General features: G+C 38.6%; 1 protein-coding gene across 1 annotated transcript; it reads left to right on the top strand.

Moving 5' to 3' along the window:
* Window positions 1-304: 304 nt before the first annotated feature.
* On the top strand, window positions 305-10,196 carry thoc3 (THO complex 3). The gene is made up of 6 exons (XM_004912853.2): window positions 305-571; window positions 3,240-3,396; window positions 4,885-5,089; window positions 7,789-7,950; window positions 8,406-8,506; window positions 9,784-10,196. Exons 1-6 carry the CDS (start codon window positions 320-322, stop codon window positions 9,945-9,947), a joined length of 1,041 nt encoding a protein of 346 aa, XP_004912910.1. The 5' UTR covers window positions 305-319; the 3' UTR covers window positions 9,948-10,196.
* The last annotated feature ends 2,921 nt before the right edge of the window (window positions 10,197-13,117 follow it).

Genomic DNA, 13,117 nt, shown 5'->3' with positions numbered 1-13,117 from the left:
TCCCGGTCCTCTTGTGCCCTGGGATCCACCGCAGCCGCAGGCGGATATTATACCATTAATAGTTCTGAAACTGCGTTGCTTATAAAATAATAATCTTTTTTTTTATAAAATAATATAATCTTTTGTCAGTGCTTATCGATACCAGAGTTTTTCCACTCTAGTTGAATTAAAACTTGCAAAACAACCAACAAAAGTAGGTTATGTATTTATTTAAATAGAAAGTAATGTTACACGGCACTACTACAGTTTATAAAAACGGGGGCTGCAACTTTTAATAAAACTTCCACATGATAAAAGTATCTTCTAAACCGGTTGTGTAATGACCCGGAAGTCGACTCTGTGTCGCCAAGGTAACGCGGAGCCGGAAGTCTGCTGTGGCCGTTGCTTCCGGTTAAGTACCATGTCTGTGCAGGAGATACAGGAGCATTTCAAAACCAATAATAAGACCCGAGAGTTCTCGGCGCACAGTGCAAAGGTTCATTCGGTGGCTTGGAGCTGTGATGGGAGGCGCCTGGCGTCGGGCTCCTTTGACAAGACTGCGAGCGTGTTTGTGCTGGAAAAGGACCGGCTGGTGAGTAATAGCGCCAGACAGAGACCCAGGCGTGTGTTGGGGTCGCTGTCGCATATATATGTATATATATATATATATATTTTTTTTTTTCTATCATTTCTATCCTATCTGCATACCGTTAAACTGCACTGGCACCCAGGTAGTATCTGAAACACAACCAGCACCAAGGGCCTTGTGGTTCAAACAAATATTGGTGTATTATAATTGCATGTACAACTGACGTTTCGGTCCCTTTTGGGACCTTTTTCAAGGTACCGAAACGTTGGTTGTACATGCAATTATAATACACTAATACTTGTTTGAACCACAAGACCCTTGGTGCTGGTTGTGTTTGATTTGGTGTCTATTTGGTATTCCGTGCCCAGGGGCAGCTACATTGTAGCAACTTTCGGAGTGTGGTGCTGTCGTGTTGACTTGTATGTATGTATGTATATAAAAAAGATGCTAGTAAGCAGCACACCATTAGTTAAAAGTTGATACCTGGGTGCCTGTGCGCAAAAACAATATACAGGCTCGGATGACGGCACACACAGGATTTGCACATAGAAGTCACTGGGTCAAATGAAAATTAATTGCATCAGAGGTTTATTAATTCCAACATTTCAGCTCCCTGACGAAAGCTCCTGTGTGGAGCTGAAACGTTGGAATTAATAAACCTCTGATGCAATTAATTTTCATTTGACCCAGTGACTTCTATGTGCAAATCCTGTGTATGTATGTAATTATATATATATATATATATATATATATATATATATATATATATATACACACACACACACCCCTTTCTGTGGTGCTGCTCAGCATTGAGGTGGGCTGCCAGCCCAGTACATTCCCACGTTCAGCTTCTGGGGTTTCTTTTGCATCATAATCAAAGCTTTAATAACTTCTCAGTCTGCTTTAATCTGAAGTTGAGAGACAGTGAGTAGCATATACCTACATTTACTTTACTCAGTGTCCCCCGCACCCACAGGGAAGTGCTGTCACTGTATGCAAGGGGTGTATATGCTATCTCTGTCCCTTAGTTACTTTTCTCTAGGTACTGAGTTACCTTTCCTCCCCACTACAAACACATACCAGCAGATTAGGAAGGACTGTATTTTTTCCCAGAAAAGGTGGCAGCCCTACAGCAGATTAGACCATAGTGTATGTAAATGTGATAGGGATTTTTAGATTGTTAGCTCCACTGGGGACAGGGACTGACATAAATTTGATTTAATCAAGGGTAATGGAATATGTTGACATTATATAAATAGAAATAAAAAAATCCCAAATTACTAAAAGGTTGCACACTGTCAAATCACTTTTATTAAGGGTGAAGATCCTCTGCCCAAGACGTCTGTGTAGGCCTGCAGAATGAACAGATCGTTGCCCAACCCAAGTCAACATTCTAATCACCCTCATTTGGCCTAGTGTGGGGTCAGGCTATTAGGCTGAGATTTACTCATTTAGCTTTCTGATGAAATGAGCAAATTGTTTAGCCAGCTTTACATGTACTTAGACCCTTATGTCTCTAATAACAGTCACCTGATTACAGAGCAACAAAATCTCAAAATATTTTATCTGTGCCTCTTTTTCAAGTTTTTAGTTCTAAATTCTGTGCATTTCCATGGCATCTGTGGTTGTGTTGCCATTTGTGCATGTTAAAAGCAAGGAAAGTGTTTCTTACCGGCTTATTCCCACTAACAGATTATATTGAGCTGAACCTAATCGCTAAGTTATATTATGTAAAAAGTGCCTCCCTGACTTACATTCACTTCTTTTGTTGCGTGGTCTGTATCGCTAAGCCACGCCGCCATGTTTTTCTGAATTACATGATGGATTATGAGTTCTGCAGTGTCTCTGTGCATGCGCCAACATAATCTGTCCCCTTTACCCTGCATGTTGCTGACTCATTCTTGCTCACGCTGACCAATCCTGCTGCTGACTTGAAAGTGATACTGACACGAAAAAACAACTTTTTCAAATCTAAATCTACATAAAAAGTTGGCTATAGGTTGTGTTGATCATTTTTTGCTGATAGGGCTGCTTTTGTAAGTAATTGTTACTTGAAATCCCAAAACCTGACTGTTTTGCCAGCCTGACTGTCCCTTCTCAGCCTGTCAGTTACAGCTTCTAATGCTAACGGCCTCCTGCTGGACAAATATGGCAGCCCCCTCATAGAGGAACATGGGGGATCAGATAGGGAATGTAAAAGCATTGGGCAAATACTTTTATGGCAAAATTATAAATAGCATGCAAAGACAATGTTATGACAGATGTAAAAATGGTTTCATTTCTGGTGTCAGTATCTCTTTAAGGCGCATGCTCCGGTCTTGGTCTCAGACCCTACAGAATTATGGGTAATTTGAAAGGAGAACTCAGCCTTTTTTTTTTTTCCCCAGTGCACTGCTGCAGGCAAAGGACTCCGCTCAAGGTGACTTTGTCAAATCGCGCCACCGTGTATGCCATCCCACCAGTGGTTTACATTCTAGCTGGTGGAATGGCATTTTGGGGAGATCCTCGTGTGTCACAGCCCTTAGGGCTGAACTGGATGCACAAACAATGCCACATATAATGGAGAATAGAGACAATAAGGAACTTGAGTAGGCACATCAGGACTACTATCTATTGGACTACTCACATTGCATTTCTACTTTCATTCTGATTGTGTTTATTTTATTTTTAGACCAAAGAAAATAACTACCGTGGGCATGGGGACAGTGTAGACCAACTCTGCTGGCATCCTTACAATCCAGACTTATTTGTCACTGCATCTGGAGATAAAACAATACGCATATGGGATGTTAGAAATGAAAAATGCATCTCCACTATTAGTACTAAGGGTAGGTATTGTCAGTTGCAAAGCAGCTAAATCCCCTTAATATTTGATTAATTGTTTCATGAATCACGTTAGAAATTCCCTGCATAAACAAAAACACTTTGTATACTGAAACTGACTCCATCACTGAAATCATTACTGTGCCTGACACTTCATAACCTGATTGACTTGCACTCTTTCCTTTCATTAATGTGGAGCTAGTGTGGGAGAGGCCCAAAATTGGCCAGATGGGCAGGCTTGATTGTCCTGCATCGGCTCATTTATGTGGTCCTTGCTCCAATGGCTCCTATACCTGTTGGAATTTGATCGCTTGGCCCTACGCTCTGGTATCACCCACCGTAGGTTGAGCATATCAGGAGAAAGGTCTGCTTGTTTGTCGACCTTGCCAAATGAGTGGATCTTAAACTGTATGGCCACCTTTACTTATCGAAATTTACTCAGTGTTCATTATCTGTTTTAGGTAGTTTTATCTGTTTTAGATATTAGCTGTTTTTTTTAGTTTTTTACAGGTATGGTATCCCTTATCCAAAAAACCTATTACAGGTATAGCTGTTTTTTTTTAGTTTTTTACAGGTATGGTATCCCTTATCCAAAAAACCTATTACAGGTATAGGACCCGTTATCCAGAATGCTCGGGACCAAGGGTATTCCGGATAAGGGGTTGTTCCGTAATTTGGATCTTCATACCTTAAGTCTACTGAAAAACCAATAAAACATTAATTAAATACAATAGGATTTTTTTGCATCCAATAAGGATTACTTATATCTTAGTTGGATCAAGTACAAGGTACAGTTTTATTTTTACAGAGAAAAAAATCTGAATTACTTGATTGAAATGGCGTCTATGGGAGACAGGCTTTCCGTAAGTTGGAGCTTTCTGGATAATGGATTTCCGGATAAGGGGTCCAATACCTGTATCTAGAAAGCTGCAACTTAAGATCTCCCATAGAGATTTGAACCATATACTTTTTAAAAATGATTTATTTTTTATCTGTAATAATAAAACAGTATTGGGATCCCAACTAAGCTTAATCGATCTGTATTAGTGGTAATTCATAATGGATTTATTTAATGTTTAAATTACATTTAACAGACTTAAAATATGGTGATCCAAATTATGGAACAAACCCTTATCTGGAAAACTGCAGGTACCAAGCAGTCCAGAAAATACATCCTATACATATACAGCTAGGAAGCTTTTTGAAGGCCCATACTGTCACCAACCATAACTGTCTATGCACTACTTTGTACTTCCTGCACTTAACACTTGGGTTGCTGACTTAATTGAGCCAAAAGTTTGGTATTAGTAATTTAAAAATGAAAATATCTCATGAACCATTTAAAATAAGAAATTAATGTAAATGTCAAATATTTCCAGGAAGGTTGATTTAAGTTTACATCATTTAATTTTTTGGGTTTAGATTCCCTTTAACAGTTTGCATTTTAAATGTTGTTTTTAGTTATTTTTTTGTATTTTCAAAACAATTTTTAGGGGAAAATATTAACATCTGCTGGAGCCCAGATGGACAGACAATTGCAGTGGGTAACAAAGACGATGTGGTCACCTTCATAGATGCAAAAACTCACCGTGTAAAAGGAGAAGAGCAGTTTAAGTTTGAAGTGAATGAAATCTCCTGGAACAATGACAATGATATGTTCTTTCTCACCAATGGGAATGGCTGTATCAGCATTCTGAGGTAAAATCTTATTGACTTTGCATGCAGTGGCAGCTTACTAAGATTATTTAGTTGCACAGAGAAAGAAATGAATTTCTAGTTTCCAAAATCTGTTGAGAGTATGTACATATGCGTATTTTTGTAGCATTCAAACAAATGTCCTCACAAACATAAATCCCGACCACTATCTGGACTTATATGTTAATGTTATCCTTTCCTGATGGGGATGCAAAGACTATATATTATGTTTGACCTAACCCTGCTAAATTAGCGGTTCTTTTAATTTGTGACCAATTTTAGCTTTACTGCATGTTAAATACTTAAGACACACTGCTTCTGTCTCTGAACAAAGCACTTGGCAAAAGCACTTTTGGCAAAAAGCAGCACAAAAAGGGTTAAATGGATTCTGTCATAAATTCAATGGTGTTGTTTTTATTATTAATTATACTGTGTATATTGCAAATAATTCTGCCATTTTTATTCAAGGATTCAAGAATTTTATCCTTGACCCAATAATTGTATATTTTTTATTTGTAATATTGGTGTTTAGACCCGCTATTTCAGGTCACTGTGCTTGATCCTGTGCTTTCATGAAGAGTTAGCAGGAAACAACTGTTTTCTGATAAGCTATTGCTTCTCCTACTCTGTGTTACTGGAGAACTTATGACTTGGTCAGATCTGGTTGTTAACTATTAAATGCTATTCCCATACTTTCCACTAGGTGGTACATGGGAGCATTTTAGCAATTTAGCTGTTATCTGGTTACCTTCCCATTGTTCTGTTGATAGCCTGCTGGGGGGAAAGGGAGGAGGTGATATCACTCCAACTGCAGTGAAGCAGTAACCAGACTGAAGTTTATCAGAGCACAATTCAAATGGCTGAGGGCACTTGGGAAACTAAGGTATGTCTAGTCCCAGGTCAGGTTTCAAAATTAAATATAAAAAAATTGGTTTGCTCTTTTTGAAAACAGATTTTGATCCAAGATTCTGTTGGACTCTGTTAACTGATGCATTTTGTAAAATGTTTTTTCCTGACAATCACTTTAAGCAAAAGCCTCTGGCTTTTTATCATTATTTATATAACACTAACCTGTAACAGTGCTTTAAAATCCAACAAACTAGGGTTACAGAACGAAACAAGGCTAGGACAGATAGCCACATGAACAGGCCTTGAGTTTATGTTGCAAACTATAGTTTGTAATAAAAGTTCTGTTGTTAAAAAGAAAAATAACACAACAAATTTTTAAGTAAAAAATCTAATCTACCCTGCACCAATAATTGCCCTATCCTGCAAAACCACTATTTTGAATGCTTTATTAGAAAATACCTGCTAAAATTTGTCTTCCGGTCATTTAAAATACAGCGAAGGAAGGAGCAGCATCCACTATGCGACATTTGATTGATTGAGCCTAGCCTGACTCCTTCCTATACAGAAGGAAGGCTAGGCTTGATCAATTGATTGTCACATAGTGGATGCTGCTCCTTCCTTCGCCGTATCGCTGTATTTCAAATGACCATAAGCCATGTTTTAGCAGTTATTTTGTAATAAAGCATTCAAAATACTAAATGGTTTGCAGCATGGGGCAATTATTGGTGCAGAGTAGAATAGATTTTTTTTACTTTTCCTTTAATTATCAAGGAAGTCCGTGCACTAAAGCTAGACATAGATTGTCTGCCAATTTAGCCACTCCTGACCAAACTGGCAGCTTACTGGCCTACCTAATGAGAGGATCTTATCGTGAATGGCCAGCTGTCCCAACACTTGGCTAAAAGACATTCTAGCCAGTAGAATTTACCCATTACGTTTTAGCAAATGGATCGGTGGTAACAGGTATTTTTTCTCTCAGGAAAGAAAAATCAAACAAGTGACATAAGTGTGATATTTAGAACAGTATACATACATCATTTAAATACAAAGCAAAATACTTGAGTGCAACTTCCACAACAGGGCCATAAAAATACCGATTTTCATACCCCGCCCTTTATAGAAACAACTCATTTTCCTCTCACCCCAGACCTGATTTTCCAATCAGCAGTGAGGACTTATATCCTTCATTTTGATTCCTTAACAAAAAAAAAAAAAAATTTTTAAAAAACATATAGACTAATTCAAACCATGAGTTGCCAAACAACTTGCCAGTCATGTCAACCTGTAACCCAGAGGTGAGACTCTGGCACTGGAATACTGGTTCTCCCATGTTATTGTTGCTGGTTTTACAATTTATGACATGGAAAGGGGGGTATTTTGTAATTTGTATGTATAAATGTTAGAGGGTAATGTATAATAACACCAAAAAGGGTATTTGGCACTTGATAAAGTTGACCACCATATCTGGGGCAGCACTGTGTATGATGTATAATATCTGTACTGCAGAATATGTCAGAGCTGTATAAATAAAGTAGCATAGTAATAATTATGTATGCATTATGGTTTGCACCTAACAGTCAAATGTGTATTGAGTATGAGATAACATTTAGATGTATAAATATACATTAAATTCATGACTATGGGGTGGATTTTCTAACCTCCTTTAATATTTTAAATCTGTAATATTGTATTGCCTAAACTCTTATGTATATTGGCTGAGATGTTAACACTGTAACTTTTTTTTTTATTATTTCCTCTAACAACATAAACTATTGTAATACAAAATACTCTTATGTGATTTTATAGGGTGTTGCACTATGATTGATGTATCTTATTGATTATATTTCACTCAGTTACCCAGACCTGAAGCCCATACAGTCAATCAATGCACATCCTTCCAACTGCATCTGCATAAAGTTTGACCCCACAGGAAAGTATTTTGCCACAGGCAGTGCAGACGCTTTGGTCAGTCTTTGGGATGTAGATGAGCTGGTGTGTGTTCGCTGTTTCTCCAGGTAAGATCTTGCCACATTACCGCCTTTTAGTTACTCTCTGGAAAGTCCTAGTTGTAAGTTTTACAGTACTACTGCTATTCATGAATAAACGGTTAAACGCACAAAGCGTTAATGGTTTCAGGGTAGGCAGATCTGTGACCAGCCTACTCTTTATTAAGTGTATTGCTGCACTTGTATCAAGAACTTTTATGTTCCAGAAGAACTAATTGGTTATTATGGGAACAGCGCTATTCTTAACCTTTTATTAACACTAATACATTTATGCTATTAAAATAAATGATATTGTAAAAGCTTATTTTTGTGTACACAATAGCACACCATAAAGTTGAGGAATTTCTCTAATTCATGATGCATTTGGTATTATATGTATTTGTGGTCATTATGAATTGATATCTCTTTTTATATATCTTTCTGGTGTTTAGCAGTTTTTCTTATTCTGTTAATGTTCTCAACAGATTGGACTGGCCTGTCAGGACACTAAGCTTCAGCTATGATGGCAAAATGCTAGCCTCTGCATCTGAAGATCATTTTATTGACATTGCACACGTAGAGACTGGTAAGAATCTATTGTTTGGTACAAATTATTTTTTTGAATAAGGTGATTCTTGTCTGTGACATGGGTACAGGTACGGGATCTGTTATTCAAAATGTTTGGGACCTAAGGTTTTCCGGATAAGGAATCTTATTAATATTAGATCTACATACCAATAAAAATAATTTAAACATTAAATAAACCCAATAGGACTGTTCTACCTCCTATTAATGATTAATTATATCTTATTTGGGATCAAGTACAAGGTACTGTTTTATTATTACGGAGAAAAAGGAAATCATTTTTAAAAATGTTAATTATTTCCTTATAGTAGAGTCTATTGCTGATGACCTTCCTGTAATTCAGAGCTTTGTGGATAATGGATCCTATACCTTTTATTAACTAGGTTCTGTTACATGCAGAATCAAAGTTGCTAATACAAAAGAAAGAGGAGTGCATTAACACAGGAAGGGAATACACCACATTTACTGTAGTAAAAAAAACAGACCCACAGTGTTTGGGGTTTCAAATAGTTTTCCCTAAATGCCTTAAAGGGGTAGTTTACATTAATGTTAACTTTAAGTATGTTATAGAATGCCCTATTCCTAGCAACTTTGCCATTTTTATATATGTTTTTTAATTATTTGCCTTCCTCTTCTGCTTCTTTTCATCTTCTAAATGGGGGTCACTGACCCAGACTGCCAAAAACGTTTGTTCTGCGAGGCTACAATTTTACTGTTATTGTTACTTTTCATTACTTATTTGGCTATGCAGGCTGCGTCCTATTCATATTCCAGTCTCTCGTCCAACCTATTGCCTGGTTGCTAGGGTAAATAGGACCCTAGATAGCTGCTAGTATATCAAACTGGAGAGCTGCTAAACAAAAGGCCAAATAACTGATAAAAAAAATGTAAAATGTTGACCAATTACAATATGTTTTAGAATAGTAATGTCATACTTAAATTGAATCATAAGGTGAGCTACCCCTTTTAAAGCACTGGGCTGCTGTTTTTTTAATTCCTTTTCATTTTTTAAGTTACTTTTCTGTTTGTGTTCTGCTCAAGGCTATAACTTTGGTGGCACATACTTTCTGTTTAAATGCCTCTCAGTTAGAGCAAATATTTTACATTTATTGATATTGGTAATTTTGTAAACTAATATTGCCGTTCTTGAGGGGATATATTTTCTGCAAATTTCTTCAGGGCACTCCAAGTGGACTCACTACAAGGAATGCAAGAGGGGCAATGTTTCTGTCTCGCTCTTTCCTACCTTAAAATACTAATTAAATTTATATTTTTCAGGGGAAAGAATCTGTGAGGTTCAGTGTGAGTCTCCTACATTCACAGTGGCCTGGCATCCTAAAAAATATCTCCTAGCTTTTGCCTGTGATGACAAAGATGGAAAATATGACAACAGCCGTGAAGCAGGGACTGTGAAGCTTTTTGGCCTATCAAATGAATGTTAAGGCAAATAAATCTGTTTGTTTTAAAGCATCATTTGGTTTGCACCTATGCAGGTGAAAGGAACTCATCTTTATGGGCATTAAATTCCTGGAAAAGCACTGTGTAAGCCCATGGTAGTCGAGATGCTCAATATCATTAACACAAGATGTCTTGTAGCACTGCCATGTCCAAAAGGAAAGAAACCCATTGCAACATTCTTCTTATGATATTTTCTAATAAAACTTTTTTTAAATAAAAGTTGATATAAATGATTTGCTTGTTCCTATTTAATTTGACTGGTGCTTCTTTACTGTAGAGGCCAAACCAAATTATTAGGGCCAGGTACATTTTTGACATAAGGTCTTTCAGTTGGTGCATAAGTACTATCTGCACTGCCAAATTATGAGCATCAGTTAGAGGAGAAGAAGGAATACTAAGTAATTTTAGGGGATTCTGCAGCCTTATTATTGAACGTTTAACAACCAGAGTGGCAGGTACAGGTGTGGGATCCCTTATCGGGAAACCCATTATCCAGAAAGCTCCGAATTATGGAAAGCCTATCTCCCATAGACTCCATTTTAATCAAATAATTCAGAAATTTAAAACTGATTTCCTTTTTCTATGTAGTAATAAAACAGTACTATGTAATTAATCCCAACTAAGATATAAATAATGCTTGTTGGGTGCAAAACAATGTTACTGGGTTTAATTAATGGTTTATTGATTTTTTAGTAGTCTTAAGGTATGGAGATCTAAATTATGGGAAGACCCCTTATCCAGACCCTTGGTCCTGAGCATTCTGGATAACCGGTCCTTTACCTGTATTTAAATATTACCTGGAACCTGAAGTCCCTTTGCTATCCATAGGGATCCAAGATCATAGGGTCCATCATTTCACAGTGAAAATGACTGATCAAAAGGTGTTGCATTACACTGTGAGCCTGAAGTGTGCTGAGAAATGGTTCTTGGGAGTATCGTGTTTTCTTACCTGTACAATCCGGTATATGTGTGGGGAAAAAAATGTATGTATATATACAGCAGTTTTATATAGTGTTTATGCACATTTTACAAAAGCGCAACTGTATGGGTTTATATTTATAAGGGAGTATATTTGCCCCTACCACCCGAAACTGCACTGTAAAGCTGCCTATATATGTTGATGTACACTGGTTTGGAGAGGTCACCAAATGAGTGGATCTCTTTGACTTAGGCACCCACAATAGGTGATGACCTCATCAATATGTGGATATATGCCATTTCCAACTGGACCTTCAAAACTGCCTGATATCTGACTGATCTTCCTTGTGAGGGCCCCATACCCTGGCTGAAATACTAGGCTACAGACCCTGTAGGTTTGCAAAAAAGATATCTGATTATCCCAGCTAATCCCAGCTTCACTGCACTGCTCAACCAAACTTTATTCAGCTGTTGCTGGACTACAAATCCCAGAATAATGTAACATATAATGAAGGGTGAGGCATGCTGGGAGCTGTAGTCCTGAAAAATTAGGGTTGTTTTCTTAAAGCAATGTGGCACAATAAAACTTTTCAGGCTCTTCAGTGTCCGTGGCAGCATTGTAATGCGAAAAAATCCTCCAATGAGATTCCCAGCTGATGTGTGTAAATCTGGCCCCATGTTCTCTGTTCCTGCAATTGGAGTTGGGAGCTTTAAGCATAGTTTAAGTCTGTCCTTTATCCCCATGTCCCCATTCCAGTGTCACATAATGAAAAAAATGACATATTTATCTCAATATATAAGATAACAGCAAGATGCCTGGCATAGTGCTGGGAATCAGCATTCTCACTGGTCAGTTCTCTTGCATCCATTGTACTAGGTGACTTTAACATACCTGTTAACAATCCTAATGCCCCTGCTACCTCTAAACTCCTTTCACTAACATCCTCCTTTGGGTTATCTCTGTGTTCTGACTCCCCCTCTCACTCTAATGGAAACTCCCTGGATCTTATATTTACAAAATGTTGTTCTACCTCCAACTTCACTAACTCCCCTTTCCCCCCTCTCTGATCACAATCTGCTCACATTTCACCTCTCGCTAACTCCCTCTACACCCTCTGCTGCCCCCCAAACATACACATACCGTGACCTGCAATCCCTAAACACGTCACACCTCTCTTCTACCTTTGACTCTCTTCATTCTAACATCCAAATGGTCTCTTGTCCTAATCAGGCTACCTCTGTCTACTACAGCACACTCACCACTGCCCTCAATGTGCTTGCTCCTGCCAAGACTAAACGCATGAGGCCCAAACCGCTCCAACCCTGGCACACTGCTCATACCAAATCCCTCCAAAAACAGTCACGTACACTTGAGCGCCGCTGGCGCAAATCAAGGTCAGAGTCAGATTTCTGCAGCTACAAATCTGCTCTGCTCTCCTACAACACCACCCTCTGCTAAGCTAAACAAACCTACTTCACTGCACTTATTAACTCCCTCTCTAAAAAACCTGCACAACTCTTCTCTACCTTTAACTCTCTGCTGTCCCCTCCTCCGCCCCCTCCGTGTGCTTCAGTCACTGCTCAAGCTATTGCTGAGCACTTTAAAAATAAAATTGACACCATCCGAAGTGACATTGCACAACTAAATCCCCATAACCATTCCCCTCCCTCCCTACATGCTCCCCAGTCTCTTCTTGGCTCCTTCTCCCCTGTGACTGAAGAGGAAGTCTCAAAACTGCTGTCTTCCTCCCACCTTACTACCTGCCCGCTTGATCCCATTCCTACCAAACGTCTACGTAATGCCAACCCCTGTCTTATCAAAGCCTTAACTCATCTATTCAATCTCTCGCTCTCTACTGGAATCTTTCCCTCCCAACTGAAACATGCACTGGTAACCCCTATTCTGAAAAAACCCTCCCTAGATCCTTCCAATCCTACTAACCTCCGACCTATCTCTCTGCTCCCATTCATTTCCAAACTGCTTGAGCGCCTAGTATACAACCGACTGGCGCTATTCCTCTCTGACAATAACCTCCTGGATCCCCTACAACCTGGTTTTAGACAACAACATTCCACCGAAACTGCTCTAACCCGACTAACAAATGACCTCCTTTCGGCTAAGCCAAAAAACACTACTCGCTACTAATACTTCTCGATCTCTCTGCTGCTTTTGACACTGTGGATCACCCTCTTCTCCTCCAGACTCTCCGCTCTCTTGGCCTTCGTGACACTGCCT

The sequence above is a fragment of the Xenopus tropicalis genome, chromosome 3 (genome assembly GCF_000004195.4).
Source record: "Xenopus tropicalis strain Nigerian chromosome 3, UCB_Xtro_10.0, whole genome shotgun sequence".
NCBI lineage: Eukaryota > Metazoa > Chordata > Amphibia > Anura > Pipidae > Xenopus > Xenopus tropicalis.
Note: the sequence above shows the minus strand (reverse complement) of the source record. Positions and strands in the feature narration are given on the sequence as shown.

What these genes read in the sequence shown, in the direction of transcription:
- thoc3 (XM_004912853.2), top strand. Translation starts at nt 320, where the DNA reads ATGACCCGGAAGTCGACTCTGTGTCGCCAAGGTAACGCGGAGCCGGAA. An exon ending in TGTGTTCGCTGTTTCTCCAG is followed by an intron (nt 7,951 to 8,405) that starts GTAAGATCTTGC and finishes TGTTCTCAACAG; the next exon opens with ATTGGACTGGCCTGTCAGGA. An exon ending in CATTGCACACGTAGAGACTG is followed by an intron (nt 8,507 to 9,783) that starts GTAAGAATCTAT and finishes TATATTTTTCAG; the next exon opens with GGGAAAGAATCTGTGAGGTT.